This window comes from Macrotis lagotis, chromosome 1, assembly GCF_037893015.1.
Source record: "Macrotis lagotis isolate mMagLag1 chromosome 1, bilby.v1.9.chrom.fasta, whole genome shotgun sequence".
In the NCBI taxonomy this organism is placed as follows: domain Eukaryota; kingdom Metazoa; phylum Chordata; class Mammalia; order Peramelemorphia; family Peramelidae; genus Macrotis; species Macrotis lagotis.
The window spans coordinates 92,446,749-92,459,308 of NC_133658.1; the positions used below are offsets into that span (position 1 = coordinate 92,446,749).

General features: G+C 34.5%; 1 protein-coding gene and 1 long non-coding RNA gene across 5 annotated transcripts in view; one reads left to right on the plus strand and one right to left on the minus strand.

Moving 5' to 3' along the window:
* Positions 1-12,560, plus strand: part of LOC141500963 (echinoderm microtubule-associated protein-like 4) — a 169,533-nt gene that overhangs the window by 105,840 nt on the left and 51,133 nt on the right. For all 4 annotated transcript variants that reach the window (XM_074204587.1, XM_074204595.1, XM_074204577.1 and 1 more), the window contains 4 exons: positions 5,524-5,647; positions 7,070-7,219; positions 8,316-8,385; positions 10,809-10,919. In XM_074204587.1, coding sequence (XP_074060688.1) covers positions 5,524-5,647; positions 7,070-7,219; positions 8,316-8,385; positions 10,809-10,919 — 455 coding nt within the window. The remainder of the gene's footprint in view (positions 1-5,523; positions 5,648-7,069; positions 7,220-8,315; positions 8,386-10,808; positions 10,920-12,560) is intronic.
* LOC141500985 (uncharacterized) overlaps positions 400-12,560 on the minus strand; it is a 55,758-nt gene continuing 43,597 nt past the window's right edge. Inside the window, exons 2-3 of the long non-coding RNA XR_012472103.1 lie at positions 2,577-2,707; positions 400-1,289 (exon numbers count right to left, since the gene is read on the minus strand). This is a non-coding gene — a long non-coding RNA (uncharacterized LOC141500985). The remainder of the gene's footprint in view (positions 1,290-2,576; positions 2,708-12,560) is intronic.

Genomic DNA, 12,560 nt, shown 5'->3' on the forward strand with positions numbered 1-12,560 from the left:
TTTTTTCATTTCAAGTAAAAAAATAGTTAACTCTTCAAACTCAGTAATTTTTACCTATATATATTTAAAACAGTTGGGAATCTTGCTAACAACTTTTCTCCCTCTATTATTTAGGGAGAGGATTGTAGTATGTCTTGTTATTTTAGAAATGTAAATACTACGGACAAAATTTATCTAACCTCTTTAAGATAATTCTTATTTATTTGTCTTAAAATAAATAACTTAGACAAAAAGTAATTTTCACCTAACACCCCAGCAGAGGAAGAGGCAAAGTGATTGTGAAGACACTTCTTTTACTATATGATGAACTTAGAAAGATCAGTGCTCAGATTAATGAGTATTTAATATTGTTGAAACTTTCTCAAATAGCATTGAGTAGAACAGAATTCAGTAGAAAAAAAAGAGTTAGAGACAACCTGTAGGCAAAAACCCAATGCAATTAGTCTCATCATTGACCAGGGCTATGGTGATTGAGTGACTCAATGGAAATTGTTCTGACTTTTCCATTGAACTCTGTGGCCAAGTTGCTTAAATTCTCTCAGCCCCTTTCCTCATCATTAAAATGAACACATTGAACTAGTAATGACTTTTGAACTCTCTTTTGGCTCTAAACCCATGATGCTATGAATATCTGAAAAAATAAGGGGTTATAAAGCTGAAGAATTAGAATAGGTCACATTCCATTATAACAGACTCAAGGGGATAATCCAAGTTGTGTGTCATACTGGAATTTGTCAAACATTGCTTTTTTTAAAAAAATCTCATCTACTGGGACTCATCAGAATTTTTTTATTAAAGATATGTCATTCATCTCTTCAGTTAATATTTTAGATTTAAGGTCTCATTTATATCACTGCTGCCTTAGTTTCCATGACCTAAGATATTCATTCTTATATGTATTTATATAAGCCAAAGCTTGGTACAACTTGATGTCTTGGAACATGTTACACAACAATATCTTTTGAAGTCACTTGCAAAGTGAAAGACTCTGGAGCAACCATAATCTCACTCCAATTCACTCTACAGCTCAGATTTTATCATGTCAAATACCTTTGTACAGTAGAAGTCCAGCCAGTGAACCTAAGATGCTAACTAGTCACATACAAGGGATAATAGAATTATTCACCTGGAGCTAGAAGAGGCAACCCTCCCATTTTTACAGATGAGCAAACTGATTTACACGGAAACTAAATGACTTGCCTCAGAGTGTTTTTTTTTTTAATTCCAGGCCAGTGAGTTCCATATTCAAGTTCCACCAAGTTTACCACACCATGCTGCCTCTTTGATAACTGCAACAAAACAGTATTTGTCAGAACAAAAAAACTGAAGTCTCTGACAGTATATTCTATAACAGAATTTATCCTTCCTTTCTATTTCTCTTTTTCCCCCCTTTCTTTTCCATTTCCTCAAAGGGTATTCTGCATCCTTGAGACCTATACATATTCCAGTTATTCATTACTTTCCATCTCCAATCAAGGTATTTTCAAATAGACATCCTTCCAACTTTTTCTATTACTTTCATCAAGTCATTTAACCTCTCACATTTAGTTTCCTAATCTCTAAAATTGGGAGATTTGGACTACATGACCACTAAGACCCCTTTCAACTCATCACTTTTGATCCCATTTGTAAAGGGATGACTTCCTAGGTCAGCATTTTTATACTATACCCATCTGACACAAAAACAGTCATTCAGTTAGCTGGCAAGGTGCTGCCTCCTCATCTCCAGTTACTTAAAGTTTCCCTTTCCTCCTTACTAGTTGGTTAAGAGAATAAGTTTCTTGTTCTCTTCTCTCCCTTGGACCTTTATCTATATGTGCCCTCCATTCAGTCCTTAACTGCCACTGAGTCTGAAAATGAGACTAGAAATAAAGCAGAAGTTATTTTTGTTTCTCTTCAATTCCCAACTCTCCTATTATACCCCCAATGCTGGGGCTATGCAGATCACTTTAAAGCTTTACTAAGCACTAGTGTAAATACTGAAGAGGGAGGGGATTGAGCTAACAATCTTTTTTTCTGCATTTCTGCCATCATCATAAAAAAGTCCCTAGTGGAATGGAACCTAGCTCCCCAAGTTCATTCTGAGAATGGTCCAGTTCTGAGTCTTGTTTTTTCCCCTTTTCATCATTGCTCTGAACTTTACCTCCTTTTTCAGAGCAGCCAGTTAATTTTTTTTGTCAAAGTAGATAGATTTGATCAATCAATCCAGCCAAGATAAAGATCCTTAAGAGAAATTCTAAGATGGAGACAAAAACTTGTGGAGTCAGAAGGGACAAAATTTAACTAGGCCCTACTACATACTCAAATGAAACAAGTACAAAAGAACATTATGTAGTAACATACAAATTAAGTGCAAGATAGCAAATTAACAAATTCTCTATGTTGAGTATATATGTATCTATAAATTATATGCATACATACATGCTAAGGAGTCTTGGATAGGAGTGATCAGTGAAATTCTTGGAGATAACCTTGGGAAATGACTCTTTCAGTAAGATTTGAAATAAGATATGAACGAAATGTATTCTGATGTGTCTGTGTTGTATTCTTAGCCTTTGATTCTTAAGCAAAAATACCTGTCTTAAAACACATGGTGTTTTCACTGCTATTAAGATGCACTTGATTGATTTTTCTCTTCAAGTAGGTGTAGATGTTATTTCTTATACCTTGGTTTGAAGAATGATATAAAGAGATCCTTTCTTCTCGACTGAAAAAAAAGAAAAGAGAAGGTTTTAATATCTGTAACTTGAAGTTCAGAAATGTGTTTGCTCTTTAAAATCTTTAGGGACCCTTGCTGGACTTTGAACAGGTCTTTCAAAGAGGAAAAAAATTAGAAGAGGCAGTGATATGAAAGGGAAAATAAAGATAATCAGTTTAGCTAGTAAACATCTAACATAAAAGTCCAATTGTGTGGAAAAGTAGCAGGAAACAGAATCCACTCTTGGCTTCAGAAGTAATAAAAGCTGGACATGGTTTAAAACATTGGTGTAGGAGGTCCTTAGCCTGTTATTAGATCTAATCCTAGAGCCAAAGACCCTCTGAGAAGGACTAATAAAAATAACTTTGAACTTTACATACTATAACAAGCACAACTGTTCTCTAATGGGTCTTTCCTGATTCTCTATGCCTTTCGTCTTCACTCCCAGCTGCTAGGGCCTTTTCCCCAAAATTATCTCATACTTATTTTTACATACTTATAAGATCTTCTCCATTAGAATTCAACTCCTTGAGAACAGACTGATGCATTTTTTTTTGTCTTTGTATTCTGAGTGTCTAAGACATAGACATTTGTTATTTTTAATTCTTTACTTCCAATGCCAAAGTATAAATGTATTAGTAGTGACCTGGCAGTTTTAATAAAACATACTTTGCCACAGGTTAAATAGTGTTGGTCCTAAGCAAAATTGTGGAGTAGATAAAGTGTCTTCATATTCCCCCTACGTAGCTTTCTCAACCACTCCTCCATACCCTCACCCAGTTTTTACCACCCTGATGCTGTCTCTTGATTTCCCAAATAGTCTCATTTCAGCCTCTGTTTTGCTAGAGCTTATACTTATGGTATCCATTTCCTTCTAACTTTTTCTCTGTTATGTGACAATAGTTAGGAATTGAGTTAGTCAGATCTTGCCAGTGTGGTAGCACAACATTTCAATTAAAAAGCCCATAATTAGCAACATTTATACTTGTTTTGTTCCCTGGGATTCAGTCCCACATAATCAACTGCCTATTGAATATTTCCAATTGTTTATCCCATAGCATCTTAAATTTAATATCTCCATAATAGACCCCATTTTCTCTTGCTTAACCCTAGTCTCCCATCTATCTTCTGATCTTCCCCATTTCTGTCCAGAATACTACTGTCCTTTAAAACAAGGAGTCATCTTTGACTCCTCACTCTCCTTCATCATTTACCAAATCTTGCCAGTTCTGCACTTAAAACATTTCTCATATTTGTCTTATTCTGTCCTTTTACACAACTACCACCTTAGTTCAGGTCAGACCTCTTGCCTGGACTATTGCAACAAATTCCTAATTTGAACTACCTGACTCTTTTCTTCCTTCTCTAATCCATCTTCTACAGTGCTGGCCAAAGTGATATTTTAAAAGCATAAATCTAACCATGTTCTTACCTTACTCTGTGGGATCCAGTGGCTTCCTGTTGCTCCTATGATAAAATGCAAACTACTGTAGTTCCATCACACTTTTCCCATTGTATAGGCTCATACCTAGAATGCACTCCTTTATATCTGTGTCCCTAGATTCTTACAAAACTCGCCTCATTCCCACCCTCCTACATGAGATTTTTGATCTCCTAAATGCTAGCCCCACCCTTTCCATTCTCATTCTCTCTCTCTCTCTCTCTCTCTCTCTCTCTCTCTCTCTCTCTCTCATATTCATGTTTTACCTCCCAATAGAGTAAGCTCCTTAAGGAAAAGAATTGTTTCTTTTTTTTTTTTTCTCTGTTACCAGTGCCAAACAGACTACTAGACTACTGTGAATTAGTCATCAGTTCTTAAACATTTTGTTATTAGGACTTATTTACACTCAGGAAAAATTATCAAGACTCCAAGGAGTTTTTGTTTATGTGCCATTTTTGAATATATAGAATAATATGTACCATCTAACAAATTAAAAGACATTTTTAAAATATTAATTCATTTTAAATAACAAATTCATTACAACCTACATAAATAATATATTTTTAATGAAAAATGACATCTCCAAACAAAAAATTTTAGTGAGAAGAGTGGTATTATTTCACATATTTTTGTAAATTTCTTTAATGTCTGATTTAACAGAAAACAGCTGGGATTTTATCTGCTGCATTCAGTCTGTTGCAATATGTTGTTTGGTTGAAGTATATGAAGGAAATCTGGCTTCACACAGCTATGAAGTTAGAAAACAGAAGAACATTTTAGTAGGCATATGACATCGTAATGTCATTATGAAAATAATTTTGCCTTCACATATTCCATGAAAAAAGGTCTCAGAGATCCAAAAGAGTCATCAGCTAACATTGAGAACTTCTGGATTAGGTATTTCAGGTTTGGTACTGACCCTTTTCAGAAAATTGGCATTCTTTAAACCAGTGGAGCTAAATTCTTTCCCAAGAATCCCTTTAGTATCTGAATTTTTAGCTTGAGTTGCACTTTATTCTAATTCCTGAAGTTCTACTTGTCCCCCTATAATATCCATATTATAGGTTCCCCACCTTTTTTAAAAAAATCATGAATTGATTTTACTTTTGTAATTTCTTTTTAGATTTTCCTTATCTTTGTGACTAATTTAAGCAATTTCCTTACATTTTCATGATAGAAATATTTTCTTATGTTTAACTGTGGTCTCTACCTTTTAATATTATGTTTTCTGTGTCATTAATTTATATTTAATGAAGAAAAAACAAATTCAAAAATGGCTATCTGTTTCATATTATCTCTCAACATTAGCAGTTCAGGTTTTCCATTTGAACTGATTGTTTGGCAAGTATATTTGATTTCACTTTTGCTTTTTTTTTTTTAACAGAAGGAGAATATATCAAAATGTTCATGAGAGGTCGGCCAATCACAATGTTTATTCCTTCTGATGTCAACAGCTATGATGACATCCGAACTGAACTGCCTCCTGAGAAACTTAAACTGGAGTGGGCGTATCCTATTATAGTACTCTGCAGCAGATTTGTTTACTTTACTTTTTTTTAATAAACAAATTCTTCTTAGACTGAATGGTGGATTGTAGGGTGACAGCCTGAGAGCCAAATATAAACCAGTCATGTTTTTTTTAACATTTTAATACAATAAGATATCATTTTAAAATGTAAAAAGTCATTCTTAGCTCACCAACTACAAGTTGAGGATAGTTTGAGAATCCTTGAATGGAAAAAGCCCTAGATTGGAGTCAGCAACTGGATTCAGATTCCTGTTGTGACACTTAACTAACTTTGTTACCTTAAGCAAGTCACTTAACTGCTCTGAGCCTCAGTTTCCTCATCTCCAAAAATAAAATTAAAAACCTTAAAGTGCCTAGGCTCACAAGATAATACATGTAAATTACTTTAAATGCTACTTAAATATCAGTTGATGATTTTTGTTAGAAATCACTTAAATCCATCAAAATTAATATCACTTCACATTATAGTGATGAAAAGTTTCTGCCAAAATTCATTAATCTCAACGGCATTTTTCACTTGCTAGTAGCATTTGCTTCATTTTTATTGTAAAATCATTGTTAACTTTTCTATTATCATTGCCATAAATGAAATATCAACTCTTTTTTAGCCATTTCTCAGCCCATAAAACCCAGTTTCTTTTAAGCAACAATTTAAATACAGTCCTAGTGCCTCCCAGGTATCATGGTAGAGACCAAGATTGCATGTACCTATCCAGTCTATTTAATGCTAGGATAGCTGATTTCTCTTCTTCCACATATGTTCCTTCTGAGCACCAAGTAATGAAGAATCTTCCCAAAAGCCTATTTTTCCTTCTCTTGTCAGGTACCTGAAGCTGCTCTAAACTGAGCATTCTTCAGCTCATGTTGGAGGCATTTAACACTCAAAAATCTCCTGGAGAAATTAGAAGAGACCCAATTGTATTCCTTACCCAGAGTCTTGGCACCTTTTGGCAAGAGCAAGAATATATCCCTGATAAAGTCAACCTAATTTCATCTGCTGGATGGCACAGTCTACATTTTTAAAACATAAAGATTCCCTTGTGCCTCTTTTCTCTAAAATTGTTCACAACCACATATTCAAACATAAATTTTTAGTGCTAAACAGAAACTTGGAAATCATTTAATCCAACCTCCTCATTTTACAGATGAGGAAAAAACACATCAAAGAGATTAAAATGCTAGTCCAGTGTCTCACAATGAAGATTGGAACCAAGATCTTCTACTGCTCAAACCAGTGTCTTTTTCTCTATACTGTGTTACTTCCTGGACCATTCACTCCATGTTAAATCTAAAATTGCCACATGGTAAAAATTAATTGCAGATAGATTTAGAAGTACTTTTAAGGGAAGATCAATAATATTTCATAATTATATCATTTTACAAACCTTGACTTTTTTTTAAGATATGGCTATCGGGGAAAAGACTGTCGAGCCAATGTTTACCTTCTTCCTACTGGAGAAATAGTATATTTCATAGCTTCAGTAGTAGTTTTGTTTAATTATGAGGAAAGAACTCAAAGACATTACCTGAGTCATACAGACTGTGTAAAATGGTTGGTATTTCTTGACTGTTCCCTCTTCTTAAATAGTGGGTTGTTTTGGGATTTTTTTTAAAATTCTGTTTATCTAACCTTTCTATTCCTACCTTTATGTCCTGACAAAACCCGCCTGTAATTGGTTCCATAAAAAGTATGATTTTGTGTGAAATGCAGTAAGAACTGGAGAGATATATGTTTCTAGGCAGATGGAGGGACTAGCAGAGGGAGGTAAAGTTGATCTCTATTAACTGACTAAATTACATCAAGTTTTCATGATGTCAGAGTGGAGTTTGAAAATTATTGGAATTATTGTGAGACAATGTTAGTGCAACATCATACAAGATGTTATAATATTTCTACCTCATTAAGTTTTTCCTCACTGATGATATGATATTTTAAGTATTACAAACAGTAATTGGTTTTGTGAAGTAGTTTTTTTTCAAAAAGCATTTTTGCAGGGTGGCTCGGTGGCGCAATGGATAAAGCACTGGCCCTGGAGTCAGGAGTACCTGGGTTCAAATCCAGTCTCAGACACTTAATAATTACCTAGCTGTGTGGCCTTGGGCAAGCCACTTGACCCCAGTTGCCTTGCAAAAACCTTAAAAAAGGCATTTTTCTAGGAGGCAGCTAGGTGGCACAGTGGATAGAGCACCGGCCCTAGAGTCAGGAGGTCCTGAGTTCAAATCCAGCCTCAGACACTTAATAATTGCCTAGCTGTGTGAATTTGGGCAAATCCCTTAAACCCATTGCCTTAAATAAATTTTAAAAATTTTATATATATATATGATGCAATTTAAGAACTGCAGAAGAGAATTCTGATAGACATTTTTCTTTGGTTTTTATAAGCTTAAAAAGCAGATAATGAAATTGATTTTTTTTTCATTTCAACTAAGCATTTATTGAATACTTGATATATACAAGATAGTAATATCATTCTAATCATTTTTATATTGAAAATAAAATAATTGAATGAATAATTATGAAAACTAGACAGTCACATCTGTTTGGAAGATGTTGATACAAAAGTAGACTTTTGAAATGCTGCCTCTAGTTAATATTCTTATTAACATGCCTTTTGTTTGGGGTGGTTTGTATTTGTTTTGTATTTTAGCCTTGCTGTACATCCTGACAAAATTAGGATTGCAACTGGACAGATAGCTGGAGTAGATAAAGATGGAAGGGTGAGTGGTCCAGTTTAAATACTTTGACATAATTGAAATTTTCAATTAAGTTGAAATTGCTTGCATTTTTAACTTTAGAAATAGTTCATTTGTTGTTTTATTTCTTTTAAATGATCTCTAAAGGTTTTATAGCATAAGCAGATGAAAAATGATGAAAAAAGGATCATTTTACAGAATGCATATCATTTTACAACATAATTATTCTTTTCCAAATGATTGTTCAATTTGTGATCTGTAAGATTCAAATACTGATTTCAGTGTTCTGACCTAAGAATTTGTTCCCTTATTAAAGCAAGAGCATGCATACTCAGCCAGAAAAACTACCATATGAAAGTGATCTTTGTAATTTACCTTGAACAAGAAATTATCATTTTATTTTAAAAGATTTTATTTTTGAGGCATTTGGGTTGTGATTTGCCTAGGGCTATTCAGCTCAAAATTGTTTGAGAGCAGACTTGAACTCGGGTCCTCCCAGCTGTACCTATTATAAAACATAATTGATCACTTAAGAATTTACATTAGAAATTCATTAAGATGTCACTTGGTGCAGTGAAAAGAGAGGAATGACATTTAGGAATAAGATTACAATGCCACTTTTTTGTTCTCTTCTATTAAAACCACATCTGAAGTTCTGAGAACCACATTTAGTAATGACATTAAGAAGCTGAAGAACATAGTAAGGAAGGTAACCAGAATGAAGAGCCTCAAGTGTTTGACATAAGAAAATTGGTCAGAGGAGGAGAGAAGCTTTGTCCAAGAGGAAACCAGACATGGATCTATGGCAATGCTCTTCAAGTAATTGATTTGTTCTCCTGGGCCCAGAGAGTTTTACCATGACTATTGGGCAGAAGAGGCAGAGATTTAGGCTTATTAGAAGAAAAATAATTCTTTTTTTTTTTAAGATTTTATTTATTTTGAATTTTACAATTTTTCCCCCAGTCTTACTTCCCACCCCCCACCCCCATAGAAGGCAATTCGTCAGTCTTTACTTTGTTTCCATGGTATACATTGATCCAAATTGAATGTGATAAGGGATGGCTAGGTGGTACAGTGGATAGAGCACCAGCCCTTGAGTCAGGAGTACCTGAGTTCAAATCCGGCCTCAGACACTTAATAATTACCTAGCTGTGTGGCCTTAACTCCATTTGCCTTGCACAAATCTTAAAAAAAAAAAAAAAAAAGAACAAATTGAATGTGATGAGAGAGTAATCATATCCTTAAGGAAGAAACATTAAGTATAAGAGATAGCAAGATCAGACAATAAGATATCAGGGGTTTTTTTTTCTAAATTAAAGGGAATAGTCCTTGGTCTTTGTTCAAACTCCACAGTTCTTTCTCTGGATTCAGATGGTATTCTCCATTGCAGACAGCTCCAAATTGCCCCTGATTGTTGCAATGATGGAATGAGCGAGTCCATCAAGGTTGATCATCCCCCCCATGTTGCTGTTAGGGTATACAGTGTTTTCCCTGGTTCTGCTCATCTCACTCAGCATCAATTCATACAAATCCCTCCAGGCATAAGAAAAAAATTCTTAAGCATTAGAATTCTCCTGAAGGAGAATAGGCTGCTTCATGAGGTAGAAGGTTCCTGCTGGAATTCTTCAGCCTAAGTTTTGATGCCTTCTTTTCAGGGCTGGTGTGCTGAATACTAGCATGTATTCTTCTATTGATTGGACTAGATGACTCCTGAGTTCCCTTCCCCTTCCCCCATGGAATTTTGTGGGCTTACTGAAACTAATGAAACCTGATGAGATTGTCACAGCAGAGAATGATAGTAGCTTCAATTCCTTGATTGGAGAAAATTTTACACGTAACATTATAAATTTTTAGATCTTTAGAACACCTTTTTTTTTAACATACTTTACTACTTAGTGACTCCCCTTTTTCTTCCAGAATAAAATATAAATGAAGGACATTTAAAGTTCTTCAAAACCTAACCTCAGCTTGCTTTTCCAGCTTTATTATACATTGCTCCCCTCCCCACATTCTACTGTCCAGCTAAACTGACCTTCTTTCTTTTCCTCCATCTCTAATCTTCAAGTGTTCCTCTCAGTTTAAGCACTGTTTCTACCTGATTTTTTTTTGATGGGAAATCAAAGCAAGATTTGTTTTATGTATTGGGGCTGTACTTCTTTATGGACACTTGCCTCCCCAAGAGCATTAAGCTCCTTGAAGGAAGGGACTTCTTAGAGAGATTTTTGTCTATATCCCCAATGTCTAATGTGGTGCCTAATGTTCTTCAGCAGGTAAAGATTGGTTGGTTAAATAATTTATGTTATCCGATTTTTTCCTTTAATTCATCATCTCAGTGAAATTATTTTTAAGTGACTATTATTGTGATCCTGTTATTAATTCAAGTAAATATTTGGTTTTCATTGGTTATTTTTGCCATCTTCCTTATGCTTATCTCTTTCCCTTTGCAGCCTCTCCAGCCCCATGTCAGAGTTTGGGACTCAGTCACTCTGGTCACACTGCAGGTCATTGGGCTTGGTACCTTTGAACGTGGAGTGGGTTGTCTGGATTTTTCAAAAGTAGTAAGTAAAAATTTATGATTTTGGCTTTTTTTAAAAAATAAAGTTGTAAAGGATTAATATGAAATCAGAATCACATTAGTTGTCTAAAGAAAGTTAAAAAATAGAACATTTTGTTCCTTAAGCTAGTAAAAATATTCAGATTATACATATCGCGAAATGCCCTTATAAGCAATATAAAGGCAAGAAATTGTTTCCTTGCACAGAATCATTTCCCGTTTTTTTCTTTTGCTAGACTGACCTTGAAACTGAGCTGTCATCTGTAACATCGTTTCTTCAGGAAAATACATGGAACTCTGAACTGTCAGTTCTCTAAGTTAGGTCCACAAGTTCCATTAATGATTCTAGTCATTTTAATGAATACATCTTTTATCTTTAATAGGATCTGTGATTTATTGGACTAGGGAAATTCAGGGAATTAACTCTTTCTACCTATACAGATCAGCTTCTGATCTACCACTTAAAAGTATTTCTTTAACTATCTAAAGCTTCCTAGGGTTGGGAGAGGTTGAGTGATATGCCCAGGATCTCATACCATTGTGGGTCAAAAGTGAGACTTGAACAGTGACCACACTGTGACTCCTGGAAGCTCTGTATTCTGCACTTCCCATGCAGCCTCTCACATTTCAATCAGATCAACCACTATCAGGATATTACGTTTTTTTTATTGGTACTGGGATGAAGGAAAAAAATTTGGAAGCAGGAAGTGGGCTGACCTGAATGAGGACATTGGATCTCTGTCAGATGGGGTTTTCTGAAAGGTTTAGAAAAGGTAGGTGAGGAAGACATAAATTTTGCCTGCTTTCATCTTTTGTTCCCTAGATGGCTGCTACCATGTTGCTAAAGTATGAATTAAAATTTCAGAAGTAGTTTGGAAAGGCTCAGTACTTCAGTTTTCCTCATTTCACTCCAACATTCCTAGTGTATGCTCTTCTGGTTACAGATTCTCTCGTTGAATTATGTTTATCTTTTTCTAGTCTCCACTCATACATTAGTTAGGAGGAAAAATACTTGGACTTCATTCATCAGTAAATTATTCTACCATTTCCACTTTCATAGGTCATTCAGAAGGCATTCCCTGGAAGTATGGAAGAGTTGCTATGCTTTTTTTTATTCTTTTCATTTCTAACTACCATACTATAACTACCACTTAGTGGGTTCTTAAGGTTTTTTTTTAAATGAATACCTGAAACAGCAGACCAGATCATCTTCAATCAGCACTGCCCCCCAAACTATGAAATCTACATTAAGGAAATGGAAATGGTTCAAGTAAAATTAGAAGAATGGAATTTTAATTGAATTTTGTTTAGAGTAACTTAGTCTTGGTTTGTCTGTAATTAATAATTAAATTTCACAAATTTCGGAACTCTTAGCCAAATTGCTAGCAGATATCAAAATTTACTAGTGTGTTATTGATTTTCTTTCTCATCTTCCATTAAACCTCTGAAGATGCTAACCAGGAAGATGAATTATATAAAGATAGGCACAAGAAAAAATGGTAGAATTTAAAAGGACTGGAAAATGTACGAATTGTTTTACTATTTTCAAACTGAGCAATCTAGAATTAGACAATTTTTAAAGGAAAGCAGTCCCAAGAAAATGTAAAACTAGAAAACCATCAAAAATTAATTACTTTGAATAAGT